General features: G+C 37.0%; 2 protein-coding genes across 9 annotated transcripts in view; one reads left to right on the top strand and one right to left on the bottom strand.

The window, feature by feature from the left end:
• Window positions 1-794: 794 nt before the first annotated feature.
• The window catches only part of parp10 (poly(ADP-ribose) polymerase family member 10), a 67992-nt gene continuing 55548 nt past the window's right edge, over window positions 795-13238 (top strand). For 2 of the 7 annotated variants that reach the window (XM_088651484.1, XM_087295486.2), the window contains exons 1-4: window positions 795-1034; window positions 2118-2200; window positions 2531-2764; window positions 3252-3483. The gene's annotated coding sequence lies outside the window, so the exon portion shown is untranslated. The remainder of the gene's footprint in view (window positions 1035-2117; window positions 2201-2530; window positions 2765-3251; window positions 3484-13238) is intronic. The other 5 variants (XM_087295488.2, XM_087295489.2, XM_087295491.2 and 2 more) reach the window with 3 other exon arrangements.
• Window positions 5339-13238, bottom strand: part of spag1a (sperm associated antigen 1a) — a 32651-nt gene continuing 24751 nt past the window's right edge. Inside the window, 1 exon segment of one of the 2 annotated variants that reach the window (NM_001089406.2) lies at window positions 5339-6093. In NM_001089406.2, coding sequence (NP_001082875.2) covers window positions 6089-6093 — 5 coding nt within the window. In that variant the 3' untranslated portion in view covers window positions 5339-6088. 2 annotated transcript variants of the gene reach the window in all.

The following is a 13238-nucleotide window of genomic DNA, read 5'->3' as shown; positions in this document are numbered from 1 at the left end:
CACTTATGATAGCCTAAGATAAATCTTTGTTTTTAAATTTAAAATGATGAAAAAAAGTTACATAGCATATTGTGTTGCGTGTTATCCGTGCCAATATTTAACCAATTTTCACGGTAATAACATGTGAATTTTGGTATCTTTTTTAGGTATTTTTCTGGCTACACTAATGCCTTAAAATGTAACTAAGTGATTGTTTTGAATGACATTAGATTGTAACATTTAGCTTTTCCCTAACACTAATGTTGGTTGGATAATAGGCTACGTGAAGCGTGATGACTCGGTTAAGCTGATTTCACTATATTTATTTACCGGTTAAATGAATAGTCTGATTGTGGGTCAGCTTGCATGTGTGGGCATAATTTGACGTCTTTACCTTAAATTTTAAACATTGATAGGCCTTTTATTTGAAATAAAACGGAAATAAGGAGAATAACATGATTTAAAGCACTCGTTTGGCACTGAAGCAATGATCCGTCTGCATTAATAAAAGCGGTATGCATTACCATCGTTAATAAAATTCGTAATAGCAAAACTGCATATATTGTTATTACTATTAACGTAGCCTATATTACTGCCTTAGTTCAGTAACTTCGGCAGTAATGCAAAGTAATAATAAATGTGAATAAATAGCCTAAATGAAAGAAACAAGAGACCAAAATCAGTCACCAGGTCTAGTGCCCCCCTATGGATTTAAAGTGCCCCCTCAGTTTTGACTTCCTGGTTGATTTCAATCATAAACTCAACAGCAGTGCGTGATTGGTTAAGAGTAAACGGCGCTGCAAACAACGCATATTATGTAGAAAGATGAAAGATACCTTTATGAAGCAACGTCTCAGATTTTCTACAGTCATATTGATTTAAACATAATGTTGCTAATTGAGCTTCCATTCTTGTTCACTTTTATTTCACGGAAGTAGCAATAGATAACATTTTGTAGGTGCGTTTTTATTGCTTCATGGTGAGTTTTTGCAGCTTTTTTGTATTTTGGTGGCGGTTTGGCGGTTGAGCTTCTGCAAGAACCACGTGTTAAGCAGGTATGGTTGATCTTCTGATTGTTTAATACCCTTATAACTTAAATGTTTGAGTAAATTTTAATGATCGATTATGTGATTTTATAGTAATATTAATATAACGACGGTGTTGTGGCGGGAGGCGATAGAGTAGGCGATAGAGTTATGCCACTAATGAGTGACTGGGGTGAGTTTCATGAATGGAACCCTTCCCTAACAGAAGATAAACAAATTAATAGACTTCAAATACAACACCGATGAGATAGAGTAAATTGTTTAATGTGTGGTTTAGATTAAAACAACAGCAACAATATTGTGTGTTCCATGTAACCTAAATGTCTGTTTTAAACCCACAAAAAACCTTACATTTAAGCTACACTACAGTCAATATTGTTGTTTTACATTTATTTGTAAACCTAGTTTGTTTTGCGTTCACTTCCTGTCCTTGCTTTGTCCATTAAAATAACAATCATTTTACGTTTAATTCAATCAGGGTAGGGGTGTCCAAACCTGGTCCTAGAGGGCTGGTGTCCTGCAGATTTTCAGTCCAACTAGCCACACACTTGCACGGTTGTTTCTAGAAAGCCAAGCTTAATTACCTGGCCCAGGTGTGTCTGATTGGGGTTGGAACCAAACTTTGCAGGATACCAACCCTCCAGAACTAAGATTGGACAGCTCTAAATTAGGACCTTTGATTTTTTTTTTTTTAAATATAGACTGTGAATGCTAAAGAAAGTACATGCGTGGGTGCATTTCGTTGCAGGGGGGCGTAGTGTATGTGAATGTGAGAGTGTATGGCTGTTTTACGAGTACTGGGTTGCAGCTGGATGGGCATCCGCTGTGTAAAACATATAGTGGATAAGTTGGCAGTTCATTACGCTGTAGGGACCCTTGATAAATAAAAGGACTAAGCTAAAGGAAAATAAATGAATGAGTATTTATTTAATGTAGGCCTATTGCTTATTTGATCTTAAGTCAGTTCATATTGGGTCCGTGTACGTTTTGTTAATTTGTTTTCCATTTTTAAACGGAATAAAGGAAAGGAAGAAAACGTACACGCACCATATTGATTCATGTTTTTCTATCTTTTTTTTGTGTCTGTTTTAGGACAAACTCCGACTTTAATTACATTATCTTCATTTGTGTTGTGTCAATCGAAGAAAGAGATTCTCACGAATTTGGTTCTTGAGGTGAGTAAGCATTGACAGAATATTTGTTTTATTATGTTATTTAACCATTAACCTTATAATTGTTCAAAATACTTTATATAATCTTTGTGTTTTACTGCAAATTAACTTTTTGCAGTAAATTTAAGCTTTTAAAGTCCCCAAGAAATCAAAACTAACCATATGATTTTGTTAACTCACATTTATAGTTTTGTTGTGAACAGTTAATTTCACGTGTCCATGTCACTAAGAAAAAAATGTTTGCGCTTATAATCTTTAATTGAAATCTGAAAATGCACGTCCTGCTTTTTTCAGTTAAATTGTCAGATTATAACTGTGTGTGTCTCATTTCAGAGGCTGCGTCCTCCAAAGGATGCATTCAAAGGGCCCTGCGTCATCATGGTGCGACGAACGTGGTCTCATTTAAAATAATTTCGAAGACTTCTACAAATGCAACCTCAAAATGCTTCCTTCATTTCTCAGTTAATGAAGGATTCAACCGGTGGATCCTTTGTGTCCTCCAACATCCCAAGATTCATTGGGTGCTGATAACGGCTGGACGTTTTAAAAGAAAACTCCGGATTAAATGTATGAGTTAGGTTTTATTTTACTCAGGTATCTAAATACATGTTCATAAACAAGAAGAGTATGACATGTCTTACTAAAGAGTGATTTTAAAGATACATTTTCATGTGCAAATGTAGGGATCAAAGGAAATATATTTCAAGCTTTTGCAAACCTTGCTTTGCCTTCAAATTGCTTGATGTGAGATTTAAAGTCACTTTGAGGAAAAAAAAGTAATTACAAATTTTATTAACGCTTATGGCAGCCCTGATTTTGACTCGCCGACAGGTTTTAAGAAATCGCCAATCAGTGCTCATGCACGTGAGTGACAATCACACAGTATGAACTATTAAAGACGCGATCTGAGAGAATCGCAGAAGAGTCGCTGATGCCTGTGAGATATTTGGCGTGCTAAATATCTGGAGCTGTCTGCGATTCAAATCATGCCCTGTGAAATGAGTTTTTATTTTATTTTTTTTTCTTTCGGGGTTTTCACCTTTATTTTTGATAGGACAGTAGAGAGTATTGACAGGAAAGCATGGGGAGCAGAGAGATGGGAAGGATCGGCATAGGACCGCGAAGCGGAATCGAACCCGGGTCGCCGCGAGCACCGGAGTGCATGTGTCGACGCACTAACCACTACACCACTGGTGCTGACCTGCGAAATGAGTTTTGACTGAAAAAAAGCATCTGTGATCGGCTACAGCCATTGAGAGAGCAGCATTTACTTCCTTCAAACCCAGGTGAGCAAATATGTACATTTTCTACCCCATTGTAGAAAATTGTCAGCTATTCCTTCTATTGTAAAGTGCAATGTGAAACAAACGCTAGCCCAGATAGTCATGCAGTGTGAAAATATCTGTGACACGACTACTTTGAAAATCATGGAGTCTGAACTCAGCATAAGCCGCCTCTCCCCCGCTCACGACTAGCGACAGATCGGGAGCCATTCATTTCCAGTGGGGAGTAGTCCGAGAGCTGCGTTGAGTTCCGATCATCTTCGTATGCATAAAAATTCGGATCTGATTTGAGCTGTGGATACGCTGAAATATTTGAACTCCTGCGACTAGACCATATGCGACCGGCTGACTAGATTTGATGTATTCCAGTGTTGTCCAAACAGGTCTGTGCGTGCGAGATGAGAAATATTAGTTTTTTTTTCATAATTTCTTGAATCAGAAAAAAATTTATTAAAAAAATATAAATTTTAGAAAAAAACATTTCTCTTCATAAATGAGTAATAAAAATATATATATATATTTATGTTGTCTCCATATTCCCTCCAAAATTTTTAGCAGTCCATGAGTTTCTAGTATTGCACTCATGGTGAACGTACGGAGAATAAAGGCTCTTGCTTTTGTGCTCCTTTGTTTCGGACACTGCGTGAACAGCTTCCATGATGCATGACAAAACTGAAAATTCTGTGCTACTGCCAATAGGGGGCGTAATCCGACAGTCGTGTCCGAATGTTGTGTGCAGTGGAAAGGTGGCTTTATGGTTGCTAGGTGACGGGATCTGTCCTCTGTAGGCTAGATTGTCTCATTTCAAAACGATTGATTCTGCTTGTGCAGACTTTAAAGAACTCGCCTTTAAAGTCTGCATCCTTTGGAGGATGTAGCCTCTGAAATGACACACAGCTTATGTATATCTTAGAAATTAGGCGTGGCAAACATATTTAACCAATCATTCTCCAATCAAATGAAAGCAGAGGCAGGGTTTCCGTTAAGACGACAGCAGTGTTTGTGTTGACAAGACACAATATATATATATATGTATAAGATACGGTTGCGGCCGGAAGTTAACAAGATTTATTTTTATTATTTATGAAATTTCCCATTTATTGTATTTTATTAAGGTCTACCCCCACCCCAATCTTAAATGCAACCACCACAGTAACATAAAAACAGTAGTTGTACCGAGTATTATTTATGTTGTCTATTAAATTACCCAATAAATTGTATGTTTTAACACCTACCCTACCCAAGCCTGCTATAGTACTGTAAAAATGTTGATAATTGTTATACAGTGTCATAAAAAATGCTGCTATATTAATGTGCATATCACACTTCCGGCCAGCCGCGACTACAGATAATGTTAAAGATGGAGAGACATACAGGTCTGGATAATTTAAACCACTAGGTCACTGTTTCAAGCTATCCAGAGCTGTATGACTTTACAAATCGTGAATATCACAATATTATTAAATATTACAATTATAATAATATCAACACTTATCGCACTTCAACAATATCGCACTTCTATTTTTCTTGACAACAAAAAAGGCAGTGTGGTGCGCCTTGCTTTTTTGGAACATAAAAGCGTGTTGGGCGTGATTGGACCCTTACTATATCCATTCAACTCGCAGCAGAAAAACAGGCCACACCCACTGTTGTGTCATTTAATATTTAGTGTCTCTAGAAACTGCGTCACAATGTGAAAAAAATAGCAGTCGCGGACTCTTGTTCAAGAGTACTTTGACCTTATAATTGTTCAAAATACTTTTTGCATTTCATCTTTGTTTTACTTGAAATTTACAGAGCTTTTATTTAATATTCATCATTAAATTACGAATTATAAACTAATCGGAAGAATAGTTCACCTAGAAGTTTATAAAGCCATTTATTAGCTGATGCATTTTTTTTCCCTGAAACATTTCTTTTGCTGACATCCCAAAGAACGAAAGAACAAAACAGCATCTGTGTTATTGTACATTCATACAGTGTGAAATAGTGTTTTATCTATGCGAATTGAGACGGTAGTTAAACTGAAGGCTGAAAGATGTCAAAAAAAAAAAAAACTACATGAGCTACAGGTACATGCGACACAGTACAATGAACTAGCTATTAAAAATATATTAAATCCTGAGAAATGAGACATTTTTAATGTAGCAAATTAAAATCTTTCTATACAATTTCATCTGAGAGTGTTAAATCACTCAATACGTGAGCCAGAGCTTCTCATGAAAGGCACATTCTCTCTCATATACACATTAACCATCCCGTCATAACTCAAAAAATCCTATTACGCGCTTCCCTTCCGTGCCATGCTCACACGTGCCTATTGAAGCCTGTGTTAGAGAGTATGAACAGTTTTGCATGCTTTGCATAGTCAGCATTGCATCAGACACAATATTCCTAGGAGAACGTGAGATGAGGGTTTGCTGGAAGGGAAACTTTAGTTGCGGCGCATGACGGTCTGCACAGAGATGAATGGACCCTCGCTGTGGGACGCTGGCATCTCTGAGCTGGGAGTCTCAGGCTCGGTGGATCCGCTGTGTCTGGCTTTAATGATAAGAGGGTTTGTTCTTCCTGCAGATCTCTGTTCATCTCATCATTTATTGCTTGGCTGTCAACCTGCAAAGGTGAAACAGCCAGTCAGTATCATTTATGTCTTAGTGGAGACAGTTATTGACATTAAGTTCTGGATTTGTGCTTATACACAGCCTTGAAATACAAAAAAACTTTAACACACAACATACGTAATGTTTTGCTAACTACAATATCATATCAAACTTTAGTTGATGTGTAATGTAGCCTCGTGAACATACACAACATCTCTGAAAGTAATACGCTTATAGTTCATTGCAAAAGGAGACATTGGCTTTTACAGAGTAAGCTAAGCAAAGCCTACAACGAACAAAGTTTGGGGACTCTAAAAAATACATGCGGGTTAATGAAGTCATAAACTCTTAAGGTAATGTACATACACAACGTGCAGAGAAAGGGGCATGGCCAGAGGCGCTGTAATGTTATAGCAGAGAAAGCTAAAATGTTGTCCAAATGCTGCTATTTCCACAAAGCTTGTTCTCTTTCTGTATTTGGGCTTCCGAAGGACACGACACAAAGAGAGAAGTGCTTACAGTTTAATTTTAATTATGTTCCAGAGAATTATAAAAAAATATATAATTGGCATTTGACAAAGGACAGCTTCCATGAATTTCTGTCTATTCAGTGCTAGATTCAGCTAAAAACTCCTCAAAGAAGGAGCAGCTCAAACCATAATGAGGATTGTGAGCCACAACCTGTAAATATTTGTATTTGTTAAAATTGATCTATTACATGCATAGTGTCTAGCGTTAACAGTATGTTGTTGCGAGAATGTAAACAAGGGTGTAAATAACGGGAAATGCTGTTTGGCACCACTAACAATTTAGCTACAAATTCACATTTATTATTCAAACCCCTGTAAACACCCACAATTTTAACCAGCAATGCAGTGTCTTTCTATGCGGCCACTTTCTGTGTGCATAGAGATATGTAAAACGTTTCATATTACTCACACATGCCTATTTAGAATATATTTGAAAGACATTTGTTAGATTTTGTTTCAGAGAGCAGACATGGGGTCCAACTGTATCCTCTTCATTTTCTGTCTGATTCAGGCTCAAACTGATATGGCTAACAGCTGCTCTGACTGACAGTGTAGTTACACAATAGCAAAGCATGCATGGCGCTTTCTGGTTACATGGAGCCAATCAGCGAATCACAGCACATTATGTTAGATAACCAATCAGCCTCTTGAGGGCGGGCTTTAGGAGGGGCTAGGAAATATGACAGTCGTTTTCATGTTAGCTGAGTAGCTGTATATAATCAAAGTAAGATTCATGAACAAAATAACATGATTATTATTTTTTTTACAAATGAAGCATGAGCACAAATTGCTTTGCACCACATAAACACAACCAAGCCTTAAAAAACACTCTGGACCACCCTTCTAAAACCACTCAGGGTCATTTAAAAACTGTACATTTACATTGAAAGCGGCAAGAGCTTCAAAGTAGCTGCAAGTCATTCATTTTCAATGGTAGCCGGGCAGCAAGGAGCAGTGTGGCGTGTCTGCCAGTGTAGGCGTCGAGAAGAGTTGCAATCAAGTCAATTTTATGGTAATGAGCTATGACGCGGTTTGTCGACAAGCAATCGGAATGTAGAAGTCCACTACTTTAGAGGAGTCCAGAGAACACAGCCTTGTGAACTTTAGTTCTGACATCAGATGTTCCCATGTGTTCGATTATTGCGTTATATATATATATATATATATATATTTTTTTTTTTCTTTTAAAAAGTGGAAGCCTCATGCAACAATACAAAACAGTACTGCTCTTTCAGAATATTTCAGACATATGTACACATATTGTGTAAGTGGAGCCAAACCACACCACACGCAACAACTTGATCTTCCATTGTTAAATTCATTTGCTAAAAAGTGTGCAACATTTTCTTGCTAGAAAGCATGTTTTTATGCGGGAATGTAAGTGATTTGCTGATATGCGACAACGGCTACTTTAAATACGAGATCAGTGTAGTGAATTTTGATATTCTCATTGCTGGAGCTGAAGGCCGACAGCGCTGTTGCCAGGGCGGCCAGAGTGACCTTTGACGTGCGGTAAGGGTGATCGCACAGTAAGAATGATGATTGTATTATTACTACTAATTACTATTATTACACTGATTACTATTCACATCAATGCTAAATGACTTTATTTTGAGCATGTGCTCCAGTTTAGTTTAAATGCTCCAGCTCTTCAAAAAAGTGAAATAATTAATTAGCTGAAAAACTAAATGAACTTAAGTGATCTAAACAATTCAGTTTCTTGTCGTGCCAATAGCCTAGTACTAAAGTATGATGACATATAGCACTGAGGTGCTCACGACAACCTGAGTTTAATTCCCAGCTTTAGGGTCCCTTGCCAATCTTTCTCCTCTCTCTCATAATCTCCACTATTCTGACCAATAAAAAAGTGAAAAATCCCTAAAAAATGATTATAAAAAAGCAATATGGTTTCTTTGTTATCAGAGAGCTAGAGTTAACTGGATTATAGAGTAAACCCTTATTCACACTAACAGTGACTTTGTAGCTGCCTTTCACCCTGGGTGTTGATTTAAGTCTTATCTTAAGTTTGTTTGGGTAACATTTATAAACGATTATCAGTGACAGTGAATAGATTTTCTTGCTGCTTAAAATCAGCAGTCATAAAATGTTCATTTACAATCATGATCAAGAAAAAAAAACATGTGATGTGTCATTGTGGCTATTTATCGGTGGCAAACAGCAATCTGAGTAGGTCCGCGGTACGGATAGTGGCGAATGTCACGAGATCTGAGAGAACATTGTGAACTCTACTTATGCTAGTATTGGTAGTATTGGCGGTTACGCTTCATTTGCTTAGAGTTGAAAGATTCTCAAATTAGTTGGGTTGCAAGACATGCCCATATTAGATCGCCAGTAATCACTGTCTCTAGTGTTGTCGGAGATAGACTGCGTATCTCTGGTGGTGTAAATAGGAATATATAATGACTTTTGACCGCAAGGTGGCGCTGATCTGAAACGTTTTGAGTGCTGAAGACAATACAGAGTTTCTAGCAATATATTAATACATACATAAAATTTCGCATTTGTAAGCAAAATATTTAATCTGTGAAATGGAAACTACTAGATGGTGTTCAACTCATTGTGCCACTCTGAATCTAAACCAACCAATCATTTATTTTTGGCTCGACTGTTCCAAAGTTTTAAACAAAAATAACTGTTTTTCATATCTCCTGACCACTAGGTGGCACTGTCCTAAAAAAGCTACAGATTAATCATTTTTCGAAGGGCACTTTGGGGTAAAAACAAAAAAATCTAACTCAAAATTATGGCTGCTGTTCCGAAGTGTCATTCCAAACCAAAGTACTCAAAATGGCTACTCTGAAGGTCCCTTCTAAATAAGGATTTCGAGGGGTAAATCTGATGGACACTACAGGCCTCATTTTTCTTTGTGCAGGAAAAATGATTGGTGTTGAACAGCATATTTTTAAAATTTGGCCATGGATGAGTCCTTCTGAATGGAATGCAGTGCAAAGTCTTTACACAACAAAGAATTGTGAAGGTATAACCTCTAGTCAGATTGCACAGATTTCTTGTCACAAATCAAATCAATTTCTGTAATAATAATAAATTTTGTCTCCATTGTCTGAATATAATTTGTTTGGATTTTTTTTTCCCCAATCCATGGAACAGGGAAATTGTGCACTAGTGGTGGCACTAGAGGTACTGGGTTAGAGATTTTACGTTTGTTGTGGTTAAATTTCAGAGCGTCCTCTATCTGTGTGGCAAATCTGACTGCTTTTTACAATATGATAATTCCAAAGGAGAAGAAGAACACCATCAGTAAATAAAATAGCTTCCAACTGTGTGTACATTAGTGAAGAATTACAGGCCAAAGTTTAGTTCTTAAGGACAAAGGATTTGTTCATTTATGAGTAATAGTAATAATGAGCCTTGCCTCAGTAAACACTACTAATCTGCTAAACCTAAGATTAAAGTGCACTAGGTAATATGGCTGATCATAATCGCTGTTAAATTTCACTACAATATTTTTTGAAAAATGTCAGTGATCAGCTTTACTACACCATTACATGGCAGTGAATCGTAAATTAGTCACTTAATTAGTCAATTAGTCAATTGATTCATTCAAGAACACGAATTCATTCAGTAAGGTCACTTTAAATAAGAATAAACTACCCGATTTAATTTGGTCAAAGGTAAGATTAATTTTTTTTTGTGTAAATTTCTTGTTGAAAATGCATGGATCCAACACAATTTCTAAGTTTGTATTTGGGACAACTTTAGTATTTTATGTTCAGTTCTTGAACGTGAATTTGTAAAGTTAACTTAATCGATTTGTGTTGGGAGTGGGACAACATGAAGGAATTGTGTGGAACCCTGCATTATTTACCTTATTAACAATAGTAAAAAAGGGTAATTTACCTTGTATTTAAAAACTATTTTTAAGGATTGTTCATTGTCCTATATTTAAACAAGACTAAATTATGTAAGAAACTAATTGTGTAATTTCTATCATGATAAAATAGTTTGTTTTTATTAACCCTTGATGTTGAGGACATTTTTGTCTTGTTCATTCTTGTTTTAACAAATGTACAGTCCAGGATAAGCTTTGATGCTTGTTCTGAATAAATTCCCATGCTTCACCAGAAAATGTCATCTGCAGGACTTGAGGCACACTCAGTGCTTGAATTCACTCACAGCTTTTCATTTGCCCTTCCACTGGGGTATACTAGTAGAGTGATGTTGAAAAAATCGATTGAAGAAATTTAGTTCTGCGGGGCTGACATATTTTTAGACCATAGTTTAACTCTAAAACAAGTTAAGACATTACCACTTCTTGGTTAATTGTGCTGAGGTCTGTTTTAATACCTAAAATAAGGTCTGTGGGTAGCACAAACAGAAAATGCATCAGTAACACTTTAGTTTTCATGATTTATATTTAGTGATGGATCTCAACACAACAATCATACAAACTTCCAAAGCAATGCTACGTGCTGGGCAAAACTTCCTTATTGTGGCTGAACACCTGAATTCTTTATTGTTCTGTCATTTTTATGGTGGTATATTTGATGTCATGTCATGTTTTTTTTGATAATTTAGCCATTTTTGTATTGCGTTCATATTTCTGGAGTTTGAAGTAGGACAAGACCTAAATTTTCAGTGGTCTCAGTCAACTTGATTTAGTGTGCATCAAGTTGACTTGGATGGCAGCAGTTACATTTTCAATTGCAAAACTTCAGTTTCAGTTTAAAACAGTCTTTACCTTTTCCTCCATTCCCCAACTTTTATTTCTCTAAGCAATATCAGTACCTATAAGTCGCACTTCTTGTTTGTATTGTCTCTTCCTCTTGAGTTGCTAAATGCCTTCCTCATTTGTAAGACACTTTAGACATAACAAAAGCTGCTAAAAAGCAGTTAGTATAAAGAGCAGTTAGTGCATTCATTATAACTGAACTGAACCAAGTGTGAACACCTTAAGTTAATGTGGGAGAGGATTGCTGATTGAGTTAACGTTTACACTATGAAAGCTATTTGGTCAAAAGCAGTCAAAAGCTTGAAGTGTTGTAAACAGGCCTACACTGTAAAAAATTGCTGTTTTATTTGTTTTATGCATTTGTTTTATAAGTTACACAATTATTTGAAAAGATTCAGCTGTTTTTTTCTGACGCGTTTGCCACTCATGCAGACAGAAGACTATCCAATTGTTTTGATGTAAAAAAAGTCATTGTGGCCCTGTTCATGCGGATATTCAGGTCTGTTTTCATCAATCTGATGCAACTTTTATTATTTACAGGAAATAAAAATGCACTTAAAAGTTTCAGATCAATTAAACTCAATTTACTAGCCTATTTTATGCATTAAATAATGAAATATAGGCTATAGCTAATTTCCTTTATTTCCGATTAGACCATGTACTTTATTTAGTTTTACAGTTTTAAAGAGCCCATATTATGGGTTTTTAAAAATGCCCTTCCATGTAGTGTGTAACACAGCTCTAAGTGAAGTGAAGTATCCAGCTAAGGCTTAAATCTGTTAGTGTACAGTGTTTAAAACGGTTGATTCATCTATAAAAGAATCGACTCATAGTGCTTCAAACGAGTCGCCTTGATAACGTCATTAGGCGTTTCGCCATGACGTACGAACAAAACCAAGTTATTCACGTGCACGCGCAAACCCGGGAGATTTCAAATCTGCGGCCCCGTCCTCTAACACAAAAACCCACACCCACAAACACACACACACACACAAACATGCCGGTCGATTGAAGTCACACTGCAGATGGATATTATTTAGTCACTACCCAAAGATGAAACTTTAGCATTATAGCCAAGCAGTTGGAAACTACTGGAAACTTCTGGAAACTACATGCTACAAAGAATACTTCATCGGCGTTTGTTAAAGGAAGGATCAGTAAAGAGTAACTTACTGATAGACATGTCAGGATGGGTTTCTTCCTCCATTTCTCAAGTGTACGTGCGATTAAAGTTGTTGCCTCGTTGACTTTAGCTTGCAAATGTATTTAGTTGTGATTTGTTACTTGTAACCGCGTGTACTGTATGAGGTTAACTCGCTTTATTCTCATATCGCGTGCAAAGCCACGTTAAAAACGCGACGCGTGCTGCTTTGTTTACGGAGTTCCGTGGAGGAGGGTAGTGTGTGTGTGTGTGTGCGCGCGCGCTGTCGTCCAGAGGTGTGTGTGTGTGTGTGCCCGCGTTGTTGTCCGTAGGAGAGTTAAGTGTTTGTGTGTGTGTGTGTGTGTGTGTGTGTGTGTGTGTGTGTGCGTGCGTGCGTGCGCGCAAGGACGAGGGCAATATGTGTGTGTCTGTGAAAAGAGCAGAGTGAGACAAGCTAGAAGATCTCCTCAACTGTTTTTGGAGTTTTTGCTAATAAATAATAAAACTAAAAGTAAAACTTTTTTAACTAATAAAATAGTTAGTTGTCGGTATTTTCAAGTCCATTGTCTGTATTTACATTGACCCTCTGGCAGTTAAAATCCACGCCTACACTATGAAGTGTGTATGAACTGTGATTACTTTTATATTGCTGATTAGCTGTTTGGCATTTCACTCTCTCACTGAAGGCAGTTGACCAATCGCAACAGACTGTCATCGGCCCAATCAGATTAGCTTCGCGCTAAGGAGGGGTTTGGGAACAAATGAATCACTGGACG

This window comes from Danio rerio, chromosome 19, assembly GCF_052040795.2.
Source record: "Danio rerio strain M-AB ecotype USA chromosome 19, GRCz13ab, whole genome shotgun sequence".
NCBI classification, from domain to species: Eukaryota; Metazoa; Chordata; class Actinopteri; order Cypriniformes; family Danionidae; genus Danio; species Danio rerio.
This window is presented reverse-complemented; position numbering and strand designations above follow the sequence as displayed.